Source organism: Chiloscyllium plagiosum, unplaced genomic scaffold (assembly GCF_037043375.1).
Source record: "Chiloscyllium plagiosum isolate Xiang-an unplaced genomic scaffold, Cpla_swu_hap1 HiC_scaffold_28, whole genome shotgun sequence".
Lineage (NCBI taxonomy): Eukaryota > Metazoa > Chordata > Chondrichthyes > Orectolobiformes > Hemiscylliidae > Chiloscyllium > Chiloscyllium plagiosum.
The window spans coordinates 133,579-146,959 of NW_028270166.1; the positions used below are offsets into that span (position 1 = coordinate 133,579).

Here is a 13,381-nt window from a genome sequence, read left to right on the forward strand (position 1 = left end):
CTTGCCTTCATTGGACGGGGTATTGAGTATAAGAGCTGGCAGGTCATGTTAAAATTGTACAAAACTTTGGTTCAGCTGCATTTAGAATACTGTGTACAGTTCTGGTCGCCACATTACCAAAAGGATGTGGACACTTTGGAGAGGATGCAGAGAAAGTTTACGAGGATGTTGCCTGGTATGGACGGTGCTAGCTATGAAGAGAGGTTGAGTAGGTTAGGATTGTTTTCATTAGAAAAAAGGAGATTGAGGGGGGACATGATTGAGGTCTACAAAATCATGAAGGGTAGAGACAGGGTGGATAGAGATGAGCTTTTTTCCAGGGTGAGGGATTCAATAACGAGAGGTCACATATTCAAAGTAAGAGGTGAAAAGTTTAAGCGAGATACATGTGGAAAGTACTTTACACAGAGAGTGGTAGGTGCCTGGAACACATTGCCAGCAGAGTTAGTAGAAACAGGCACAGTAGATTCATTTAAGATGCATCTTTACAGATGCATGAGTAGTTGGGAAGCAGAGAGATAAAGATCCTTAGGTTTTGACAGTACATTTGGATCGGCTCAGGTTTGGAGGGCCGAGGATCCTGTTCCTGGGCTGTAAATTTTCTTTGTTCTTTGTTCTTTTGTTCTTATCAAACTGAGAAGTAATTGAGTAAGGTGAGCTACTTGATAAGGACTTCAGACAGGAAGAAATCTCACAGTATGTTATGTGAATATACTCAAAGGTATTTTGATAGGGAAGGAAAGCAAAAGGAGAATGTGTTAATGATGACAGCACAGAAGGAAGAACCAAGTTCAGAGGATTCTGAATTGGATATTTGTCAAATCCAATTGGACAATGAGCAAGTTGTCAAAAATTGGGATAAATTATTGAGTTACCTTTCACAGGAAAATTGAAATGACCTGAAAGAGTTATTACTATCAGATGGGGAGATATGTGGAAACAAACCGGGAAGTACTAACCTAATTGTGCATGATGTAGATATAGGAGATGCTGTTCCAATTAAGCAACATCCTTACAGGCATAACCCTTTTAAGTTGGCACAGGTTCAAAAGGAGATGCTCACATGCTCCAAGCGGCAGAATTGAAGTGAGTTACAGTGACTGGTGCTCACCCATAGTCATAGTGCCAAAGCCAGATGGTACCCAACAGTTAAGTGTGGACTATCACAAAGTCAATGCTGTTACATAGACTGATGCATATCCAATTCCGCAGTTGGAGGACCGTGTGAAAAAAGTGGGACGAACAACTTACATTTCTAAGTTGGACTTGCTCAAAGGCTACTGGCAAGTACTCTATCAGAGAGAGTGAAGGCAATTTCAGCTTTTGTAATGTCAAATGGACTATATCAGTTCAAAGTGATACCACTTAGTAAGAAACATCCTCCAGCCATATTTCAGAGAATGATTAATAAGGTCATTGCTGGATTATCTAACTGTGTTGTTTGTGTTGATGACCTGGTGATTTTTAGTCCCTCATGGAAGGAACATTAACAGTATTTATCGGACTTGTTCGATCGACTTTGGAAGGCAGGCTTGGTGATAAACCGAACTAAAAATGAATTTGTCAAAGCCCAAGTCACCTTCCTGGGCCACGTTATTGGACACGGAAAAATGGCCCCACAGGATGTGAAGACAAAAGTAATTGGGGAATTTCCTACACTGTTGATGAAAAGAGCAATACTACGGGATTGGATTGAGTCGGAAGTTTGTGCCGAACTTTAGCAGTGTGGCTGCTCCACTCGCCGAATTGTTAAAAAAGGGCAAGAAGTTTCCATGGACAGCGGACTGTCAAAAAGCACTTGACAGCCTAAACATTGTTAACCACTGCCCCAGAATTAGCCACACCGGGTTACACGTAGCCTTTCAAGGTGGCTATCGATGCCAGTGATGTGGGTGTTGGTGCGGTGCTCCAGCAGGAAGATGACGAGGGAATAGAAAGACCTATCAGGTATTTTTCAAGGAAGTTGAAAGTTCATCAACAGAAATATTCAGACTGGAGAAAAAGACTTTGAGTTTGGTGTTGGCATTACAACATTTCAGTGTTTATATTACTAGCAATGCATCTGAGACAATCGTATACTCTGATCATAACCCATTCACATTTTGGAAGAAATTCAATGACAAAAAAACCAGACTGTTTAGATGGAGCTTGTTGTTGCAGCCATTCCATTTGAGTGTTGTGAAATGTCGCAAAAACGCAATTGCCGATCCATTATTGAGACTTGAGTGAGAAATAGAGGTATTCAGTGGCGGGTGTGCCGCAGCCTGCTTTTACATGTAATTATGCATGTGTATAGTCAGTATAGTGGAAATGTGTGTTTTAGACTACTAAACAATTTCTTTTAAGGGTTTTAAAAATGAAGCTATCTTTTGATATCGATGAGGTTTTTTTTAATGGGGGAGGTGTCACAAAGCTGGCCCTATTTTCTAAAAGCTGTTCCTTTTCTCAAGGATACTGTGTCCATGGTTTATTCAGAGGGGTTGTAAACAGGCCAGACTCTGAAACGGCTGGGTTTGGTACTGACATGAAAGGCCTTTTTGTTTATACAGAAACAGATGAATCTTCAGGCCAAAGCTTTTATAGAACATAGAACATAGAACAATACAGCGCAGAACAGGCCCTTCGGCCCTCAATGTTGCACCGACCTGAGAACTATTCTCAGCCCATCCCCCTACACTATCCCATCATCATCCATGTGCTTATCTAAGGATTGTTTAAATCTCCCTAATGTGGCTGAGTTGACTACGTTGGCAGGCAGGGCATTCCATGCCCTTATCACTCTCTGAGTAAAGAATCTGCCTCTGACATCTGCCTTAAATCCATCACCCCTCAATTTGTAGTTATGCTCCCTCGTACCAGCTGAAGTCATCATCCTAGGAAAAAGACTTTCACTGTCTACCCTATTTAATCCTCTGATCATTGTGCATGTCTCTATCAAATCCCCTCTTAGCCTTCTTCTTTCCAATGAGAACAGACCCAAGTCTCTCAGCCTTTCCTCATAAGACCTTCCCTCCAGACCAGGGAACATCCTGGTAAATCTCCTCTGCACCTTTTTCCAATGCTTCCAAATCCTTCCTGAAACATGGCGACCAGAACTGTACACAATATTCCAAGTGTGGCTGCACTAGCATTTTGTATAGTTGCAGCATGATATTGCGGCTCTGGAACTCAATCCCTCTACCAATAAAACCTAACACACCATGTGCCTTCTTAATAGCACTATCCACCTGGGTAGCAACTTTCAGGGACTCCAAGATCCCTCTGCACATCCACACTACCAAAAATCTTTCCACTGACCCAGTACTCTGCCTCCCTGTTATTCTTCCCAAAGCGCATCACTTCACATTTAGCTGCATTGAACTCCATTTGTCACCTCTCAGCCCAATACTCCATCGACTTTAGTGTCATCTGAAAGTTTACTAATCCATCCACCTATGCCTGCGTCTAAGTTATTTACAAAAATGACAAACAGCAGTGGTCCCAAAACAGATCCTTGTGGCACACCACTAGTAACCGGACTCCAGGTTGAATATTTTCCATCAACCACCACTCGCTGCCTTCTTCCAGAAAGCCAGTTTCTAATCCAAACTGCTAAATCACCTTCAATCCCATGCCTCTGCATTTTCTCCAACAGCCTACCATGTGGAACCTTATCAAAGGCTTTGCTAAAGTCCATGTATACCACGTCAACTGCCCTACCCTCACCTACATGCTTGGTCACCTTCTCAAAAAACTCAATGAGGTTTGTGAGACTCAACCTGCCCTTGAAAAAACCATGTTGACTATCTGAAATCAAATTGTTGCTTGCTAGATGATTATAAATCTTATCTCTTATAATCCTTTCCAAAACCTTTCCTACAACAGAAGTAAGGCTAACTGGTCTATAATTACCTGGGTCATCTCTATGCCCTTCTTGAACAAGGGTACAACATTTGCAATCCTCCAGTTGTTAGAAATGACCTGTACAAGTCAAGGGGCGTGGCCAGCTCTCTCGCTGAGCAATTCAGCCCAGAACTAGTTTGGGAGTTCAGCTGTAGTCTGTGTGGAAACAGGCTGCCAGACTCTCTCTCCTTCTGCCCTTCTAACTTCGACCTGTAAGCCTTTGTTTCATTTTTACTGTGTTTAAGAGGTTTGCTTATTGTAACTGTTGTGTATGTTCGGAACAGCATAATTAAGTCTAGTTTGGATAGACTGAGTTCTGTAGAGGTTCTTTACTGTGTTCTGTGTGTTTCATTGTGTAATTTTGTGAATAATTTTTTTATCTTTTTAAAACCTGGCAGTCAATCTAGCTAACGTACTCCAGGTAATTTTCACTGTACACTTACTGAAACAAATTGCAAAGTTATGGTCTGGGCTGCCTGCTTAGGAATGTTTTGAGTGGTCTGGCCTAGTCCCTAACACTGGAAAGATTTGATTTGATTTCAAGATTAGTGGGTACATTTTTAAGGTGAGAGGAGAGAGGTTTAAAAAAGACATGAGGGGCAAAACTTTTACACAGAGGGTGAACTTCCTGAGGAAATAGTGGATACAGGGAGTATTACAATGTTTAACATTTGGATAAATACATGAATAGGAAAGATTTGGTGAGATATGGACCAGGAGCAGGCAGGAGGGAGTAGTATAGTTGGTATTATGTTCAACATGGACTGGTTGGACCCAAGTGTCTGTTTCCGTGCACCCAAGTACAGTGAAAAGCTTTGTTTTGCAAGCAGTACAGTTATATCCCACCTTTCCTGAAGAAGGGCTTATGCCCGAAATGTCGATTCTTCTGCTCCTTGGATGCTGCCTGACCTGCTGCGCTTTTCCAGCAACACATTTTTCAGCTCATATCCCAGAAACAGGAACATGCAGATCATAGAGTGCTCAGACAGAGCAAGGCATACGGGTTACATTTCACAGGAGGTCATAGAGTCATCGAGTCGTAGAGATGTACAGCATGGCAATAGACCCTTCAGTCCAACTCACCCATGCCAACCAGATATCCTAAATTAATCTAGTCCCATTTCCCAGGATTTGGCCTATATCCCTCTCAACCCTTCCTATTCATATAGCCATCCAAATGCCTTTTAAATGTTGTAATTATACCAGTCTCCACCACTTCCTCTGGCAGCTCATTCCGTACATGCACCATCATCTGCATGAAAAAACCCTGTCTATTTACCCTATCCATGCCCCTCATACTTTTATAAACATCTATAAGGTCACCCCCCAGCATCCGACGCTTCAGGGAAAACAGCCCCAGCCTCTTCAATCTCTCTTTATAGTTCAAATCCCCCAAATCCCAGTAACATCCTTGTAAATCTGTTCTGAACAATTTCAAGTTTCACAACATCATTCCTATAGGAGGGAGACCAGAATTGCGTGCAATATTCCAAAAGTGGCCGAACCAATGTGCTGTACAGCTGCAACATGACCGCCCAACTCCTGTACTCAATACTCTGACCAATAAAGGAAAGCATACTAAACGCTTTCTCCACTATCCGATCTACCTGCAACTCCACTTTCAAGGAACTATGAACCTGCACTCCAAAGTCTCTTTATTCACACCATGAGGAACTTTGTCGAACGCCTTACTGAAGTCCATATAGATCATGTCCACCGCTCTGTCCTCATTAATCCTTTGTTACTTCTTCAAAAAAATTCAGTCAAGTCAGTGACATGAGTTCACATGCACAAAGCCATCTTGAGTATTAATTCAGCAGTCTAATAACAACAGGTATGAAGCTATTCTTGAACCTGTTGGTGAAGTGTTCAAGCTTCAGTATCTTCTGCCTGGCAGAAGAGCTTGGAAGACAGCATTACTGGGGTGGGACGGCTCTTTGATGACATTCAGTCAAGAGCAGGAAGGGCTAATGAAGGGCTCCTGCCCTAAACATCAGTTTTCCTGCTCCTTGGATGCTGCCTGGCCTGCTGTGCTTTCCCAGCACCACTCTAATCTTGACTCTAATCTCCAGCATCTGCAGTCCTCACTTTCGCCTCTTTGATGACATTGTAAACTGTTCCACAGCAACGAAAAGTGTAAATGGAGTTCATAGATGGGAGTTTGGCTTCCGTGATGGTCTGAGCTGTGCACAAAACTTTCTGTAGTTTCTTATGGTCCTGGGCAGTTGCTGTGCCAGGCCATTATGCACAGGGATAGTACACTTTCAATGGAGCATCTGTAAAAGTTGTTGAGGGTCCGTGGTGTGGTGAAGGCAGATTCAATTGAGACATTCAACTTTTTTTGTGAGAGTAATGATGTGCATGCATATTGGGGAAAGGCCGGAGATTGATATTAGATAAGAACCTGACTAGATAATGGAGCTGGTGCCAGTAAAATGGGCAAAATGATCGCCTTCTGCATGATAATAATTTTGCAAGTCTGTGTGAGAAAGATCACCAATTTCTGATTTTCACCCTTAAAACCAGAAGTGGCATAAACAACAGATTAATTATGGTATTGATTCAGGAAGTTCAGCAGAAGCTCAAAGCACAGGTGTTCGAAGTGAGAAAGGGAAGCAAAATGACCAGAACCTATAATACAGACTGATGATGTCACTGAAAATGTCAGAATTGATTTTCTATAAAATACTCCAAACTTAAAGTAACATGTCAGAAACAGTTATCAACATTGTTGCTCCAATGTTGGAGATCTGAAGAACTCAAGAGATTCTAGAAAGTGATGTGGGAAAGCATGGTGAAGACAGGAGAGTAAAGGATGAAGTCTTCCTCATAGAAAATCTATCTTTCCTCTTGGCCTTGACTTAAAATTGCAGCCTGTACTCAATTATGTCATTGGGTCCCAACAAATGTCTTTCCTGAGGGAGTCAACTGGTTTGTTGCTGCTTTGGTACAAGATCAGAATGATATGCTCCCAGAGCAATTTTACATACATGTGATTAAATCATTCCTTGACCTTTCCTAACCTTTAAATATTGTGACTATTCCCATTCTAGGTAACCAAAGGTATGATAAATTATCAGGGATATGCAGGAATGCAGATTCGAGGCTTAAATCTGATCAACTGAGATGTTAATGAATGACTGAACAGACTTAAGGTACTGAATAGCCTACTCTACTCCTAAATTGTATGGTCATTGGATAATACAATACTTCCAAACAGAACTAAATGTGATGTGGTTCAAATTTCTTCTGGAATTTGTCCAATGACTACTACGCTCCTTTTTTCTCTAATCTGAGGCCTTCAAATAAATGTAAAATAATCAAATCAGGTTTTAAAAAAATAGTCATGGGACATTGTCGTTGCTGGCTGGTTCTATTGATTGCCCATTCCTAGTTGCACTCAAGGTGGTGGTAGCAAACTGCCATCTTGAACTGTAACAGGGCCATGAGGTATGGGATCCCAAGATGCTGTCAGGGAGGGAGTTCCAGGATTTTGACCCAGCAACATATTTCCAAATCAGATTGGAGAGAGTATATCTGATGGTTTTGTCCATTTTTCTGGCAAAAGTGACGGTGATTCTGGATTTGAAAGGTGATGCCAATGTAAGCTTGATGTTCAAAGTTTGTGAGAAGATTTGTAGCTCGAGTGCTCGTTATTGTGGCTCTGTTCGCCGAGCTGGAAGTTTTTGTTGCAAACGTTTCGTCCCCTGTCCAGGTGACATCCTCAATGCTGTAGTGTACAAAATCCCATGCAAGGACTGCATAAAACACTATATAGGACAAACAGGAAGACAGCTAACGATCCGCATCCATGAACACCAACTAGCCACGAAACGACATGACCAGCTATCAAGTTGCATCAAGACACTATTCAAAAGGGCCACAACACACTGCAGCACACCAGAACTGCAAAAAGAGGAAGAGGAACACCTATACAAGGTATTCGCCAAAAACGGATATCCTCGCAATTTCATCAACCGATGCCTAAGGGAAAGACAACAGAACGAGGACATGCCGCAACCCAAAGGACTAGCCACACTACCATACATCAAGAACATCTCTGAAATGACAGCCAGACTACTGCGACCACTAGGACTTATAACAGCACACAAACCAACAGCCACTCTCAGACAACAACTCACCAAAACGAAGGACCCGATACCCAGCATGAGCAAAACTAATGTAGTGTACAAAATCCCAAGCAAGGACTGCACAAAACACTATATAGGACAAACAGGAAGACAGCTAACGATCCGCATCCACGAACATCAACTAGCCATGAAACGACACGACCAGCTATCCCTAGTAGCCACACACGCAGACGACAAGCAACATGAATTTGACTGGGACAACACTACCATTATAGGGCAAGCGAAACAAAGAACAGCCAGGGAATTCCTAGAAGCATGGCACTCATCCACAAACTCCATCAACAAACACATAGACCTGGACACAATATACCGGCCACTACAGCGGACAGCTGAAACTGACAACCGGAAGCGGCAGGGACAGGCCACTATAAATGCTGGAGGAAACACCACAGAAGCGCTTCACAGGAGGCTCCCAAGCACTGAGGATGTCACCTAGACAGGGGACGAAACGTTTGCAACAAAAACTTCCAGCTCGGCGAACAGAACCACAGCAAGCTTGATGTGTTTGCACACTCTGAATGGTATACACTATTACCACTGCACATCAATGGCAGAGGAAGTGAATATTTATGGTATTGTTTGGAATTCTTTATTCTAGATAGTACTGAGCGTCATGAGTGTTGATGGAGCTGCCCCCACTGAGGCAAATGGGGACTATTACTTCATGGTCCTGACTTGTGCCTTGCAGATGGCAGACAGGTTTAGGGAGTCAGGTTGAGAGTTGTGTGTCACAGTATTCCTAGGAGGGTCAGTGCTGAGGGAGTGTCGCACTGTCAGAGACCCAGTAGTGAGGCCAAGCAGCAAGGTTGGAGAGTCAGTACTGAGGGAATGCAGCAAGGTTGGAGGGTCAGTACTACAATGTCAGAAGTGACATCTTTTGGAGATATCATATCAAAGTTCTGGCCATGTGTCACGGTATATAACTGTAGTGGAATGGTACCGGTTGGCCACTCACCAGCTGTGCGGCTGCAGTCACATTGTCTGCTGATTCCATACAGAAAATGATTGGAAGGAATCGGTAAGGATCCTGAAGAGTATGCATAATGCACGTCTGTAAATAAAATTACAGAGGATCAGTAAACTGGGACAATTCATTTATCACTCATATCAGCATCAATTCCAGCACATGTATTCTGGTTTCAATAGACAGTCACTAACAGGATGCCATGGTCCCTTGGCCAGGATGGCCCTGGGACCATGGCACCAACTGGAGCCGCTAAGACTGACTGTGTTGGAGGAAGAGCAGATTATTGAGCTACTAGATAGTCCTTAAATCTTGGGTTAATGTAAAATTCATTTAGTTGAATTCAGGATGAGGCCTGTTCATGATAAAAAGCATTAATAGCATTAAATGAGCCAATCACAGCTTAGTATATGACCAAAAGCAATTTTCAAAGCATCTTGCATTATTAACTTTTTAACATCATTAGTTCATGTATTAATATATTTACTACTATAAATCACAACGACGTGATTTACCAGCGTGAATTACAAACGGATTTGAAACTGAGTCACATGAGAAGATTCAAAGACATATGATCAAAACATGGACCAAGAGTACATTTTAACTTCTGAAGGAAAAGGGGGAGGTGGAGAATGGATGAGAGAAGCTGAAAATGTGTTGCTGGAAAAGCGCAGCAGGTCAGGCAGCATCCAAGGAGCAGGAGAATTGACGTTTCGGGCATGAGCCCTTCTTCAGGAATGAGGAAAGTGTGCCAAGCAGGCTAAGATAAAAAGTAGGGAGGAGGGACTAGGGGCAAGGGCGTTGGAAATGCAATAGGTGGAAGGAGGTTAAGGTGGGGGTGATAAGGTGAGGGTGATAGGCTGGAGTGGGGGTGGGGGCGGAGAGGTCAGGAAGAAGATTGCAGGTTAGGAAGGTGGTGCTGAGTTTGAGGGTTGGGACTGAGACAAGGTGGGGGGAAGGGAAATGAGGAAACTGAAGAAATCTGAGTTCACCCCTTGTGGTTGGAGGGTTCCTAAGCGGAAGATGAGGCGCTCTTCCTCCAGCCGTCATGTTGCTATGGTCTGGTGATGGAGGAGTCCAAGGACCTGCATGTCTTTGGTGGAGTGGGAGGGGGAGTTGAAGTGTTGAGCCACGGGGTGGTTGAGTTGGTTGGTCCGGGTGTCCCAGAGGTGTTCTCTGAAACGTTCCGCAGTAGGCGGCCTGTCTCCCCAATATAGAGGAGGCCACATCGGGTGCAGAGGATGCAATAAATGATGTGTGTGGAGATGCAGGTGAATTTGTGGCGGATATGGAAGGATCCCTTGGGGCCTTGGAGGGAAGTAAGGGGTGAGGTGTGGGCGCAAGTTTTGCATTTCTTGCGGTTGCAGGGGAAGGTGCCAGGCCCCAAGGGATCCCAAGGCCCCAAGGGATCCTTCCATATCCACCACAAATTCACCTGCACCTCCACACACATCATTTACTGCATCCGCTGCACCCGATATGGCCTCCGCTATATTGGGGAGACAGGCCGCCTACTTGCGGAACGTTTCAGAGAACACCTCTGGGACACCTGGACCAACCAACCCAACCACCCCGTGGCTCAACACTTCAACTCCCCCTCCCACTCCACCAAGGACATGCAGGTCCTTGGACTCCTCCATCGCCAGACCATAGCAACACGACGGCTGGAGGAAGAGCGCCTCATCTTCCGCCTTGGAACCCTCCAACCACAAGGGATGAACTCAGATTTCTCCAGTTTCCTCATTTTCCCTCCCCCCACCTTGTCTCAGTCCCAACCCTCGAACTCAGCACCACCTTTCTAACCTGCAATCTTCTTCCTGACCTCTCCGCCCCCACCCCCACTCCCACTCCGGCCTATCACCCTCACTTTATCACCCTCACCGAAACCTCCTTCCACCTATCGCATTTCCAACGCCCCTCCCCCAAGTCCCTCCTCCCTACCTTTTATCTTAGCCTGCTTGGCACACTTTCCTCATTCCTGAAGAAGGGCTCATGCCCAAAAAGTCGATTCTCCTGCTCCTTGGATGCTGCCTGACCTGCTCCGCTTTTCCAGCAACACATTTTCAGCTCTGATTTCCAGCATCTGCAGTCCTCACTTTCTCCTAATGGATGAGAGAAAGTGAGAACAATAGCACATGAACAAAAATGAGATAGAGGTCAAGAAAATGTTTATGGAATTAATTCCTGGAATTTGAGTTCCAGGCAGCTGAAGGTATGGTCACCAATATATTGAGATGAAAAGTTTAAGGGGGATATTCGCGGCAAGTATTTTGCACAGAGGGTGTTCGGTGCCTGGAATGCGTTGCCAGCAGAGGTGGTAGAGGCAGGCGTGGTAGATTCATTTAAGGTGCATCTGGACAGGTGGGGAGCAGAGTGATACAGATGCTTAGGAATTGAGTGGCAGGTTTAGACAGTATATTTGGATTGGCTCAGGCTTGGAGGGCTGAAGGGCCTGTTCCTGGCTGTAAATTTTCTTTGTTCTTTGTTATTTGTTCATTGGGCTAGTGTTTGAAAAGGAGAGGATGCAAAGGAGATGAAATCTTGGAGAGGTTTAGGCTGGAGGAAAATAGACAAAGGGCTTGGAAGGGGACGGATCAGAGATGAGAATTCTAAACTCAAGACATTTCCAGACCCGGAAAAGCCAGTGAGCACTACAACTAATGGATGAACATGACTTGGTGAAAGATAACTTTGGATGAATTAAAGTTTATGGAGGATGGAAGGTGGAAAGCAAATGAGGAAAATGTTGGAATAGTAAAGGCACATATGAGGACCTCAGCAACAAATGAGCTGAGACATGAAAGGAGCTGGGAATTGGTGAATATAACACAGTATTGGTAATGGGAAGGAAATAAGGTTGGAAGCTCATGTTGAAGGCTAAACAACACCAAGTTCATGAACTACCTGTTTCTGCCTCAGGCAGCAAAGGAATGGCTTTGGTTGCTAGGAGACAGATGTATTGGCAGGAGTTCAAAATAATGTGCAAAGTCTTACAATAGCTTTTTATTTTGAAAGTAAGTTCCTTTTCAGGAGTCAAAAACATTTCTGTGAGAGTTGGTAACCTACCTGACCTCATGATGTGGTGAAAGACAGGTTCCTGAGAATTCAGGCCCAGTCAGACACCAGGAGCAAGAGAGATACTGAGGCAGAAAGGCACACTTTGTAGGAAATCAGGGGTTGAAACACAGAAGGTAGACATCAGATGGTTATATGAGAGAAGAGAAGCTTAGGGTTATCTTGAATATACAAGACATAAGTAACCTTGGCAGATTTAACCAGGACCCAAAAGTGTTTCATATTGTTTAGCCAGATCTGCCAATGGCTAAACCAAGGTGTTGACACTAAATAATACAATTGTATGTATTGAATTTAAGATATTGAAAATGAGGCTTACTCCAGGAAGATTAACCAAGGTGAGACTGAGTAATGGTTTGAATGGGGTGAGCAGGTGTTGCAGTGAATGCAAGACAACAAGGTCACAGAGCGGGAGAGAGAGAGAGAAAATAAAAGATAGAACAGTCTGTATTCCTGCTCAGTGATGAAATCCCTCAATAAAGTCTGTTGTAGGTTGCCATGGTAATGGGCTGGTTTTGGCATTAGAAATTGAGTCAGGGTCATTAATCATATGTGAATTCTGGAATGGTAAAAGGAATTTTGAAAAAGAGATTTTGAATTGAATTTTTTGGATATTATGTGAGGATTGTAGATGATGTGATCATCAGTAGCTGTTCAATCAGACTAGGTACTCACCTCAATCATGTTCCCAGTGCATTCCTGCTCTCCGTGCTGACAACTGAACACCCACTTGCCACTTTCATTCCTCTCCTACAAAAACAAAGCAACAATATATGAACAGGGAACATGGCAGTGAGGGTTTAGATTCATTGCTTATTCCAGGGCATTTTGTCACGGAACATGTTACAACAAAACTTTTAGCAACGTCGATGCAGATCTTCACCTCAGCTGTTCATTTGGTTAAACCAGGGTGATTACAGGAGGGCAAACATCAAACTCAGATATCAACTGCCCCCACTTTCTTCAGCAGATTCTTCACATTTCATAGTCATCTGACCTCGAATGCTTGGCAGGAGAAACACTGGGTGTTCCTGACTTGAGCAGTCACTTAGGTTGCCCCACCAAAAGCCATGTGCTATCCCAGGTCGCCAGAGCACCCTCATATCTCCCTGACCGCTGCAGCCAATAGAGAAAGTGCCTGGTAGGCAAGAGATTTTCCATTGTACAGAATTCCTTGTAACATTTCGATTTCTCAGTAGTCCAGCTACCAAAATCAAAGCAAATTCTATTTGACGTGTTGATTGCACATACTAACATTGTTTGTTTCTTCACAATCCCCAGTCTCTTGTTATCTAGAGTGAGAATTTAT

General features: G+C 43.7%; 1 protein-coding gene across 1 annotated transcript in view; it reads right to left on the reverse strand.

Moving 5' to 3' along the window:
• The window catches only part of LOC122565069 (gamma-interferon-inducible lysosomal thiol reductase-like), a 59,868-nt gene that overhangs the window by 26,448 nt on the left and 20,039 nt on the right, over nucleotides 1-13,381 (reverse strand). Inside the window, exons 3-4 of the mRNA XM_087975857.1 lie at nucleotides 12,748-12,822; nucleotides 8,989-9,084 (exon numbers count right to left, since the gene is read on the reverse strand). Coding sequence (XP_087831983.1) covers nucleotides 8,989-9,084; nucleotides 12,748-12,822 — 171 coding nt within the window. The remainder of the gene's footprint in view (nucleotides 1-8,988; nucleotides 9,085-12,747; nucleotides 12,823-13,381) is intronic.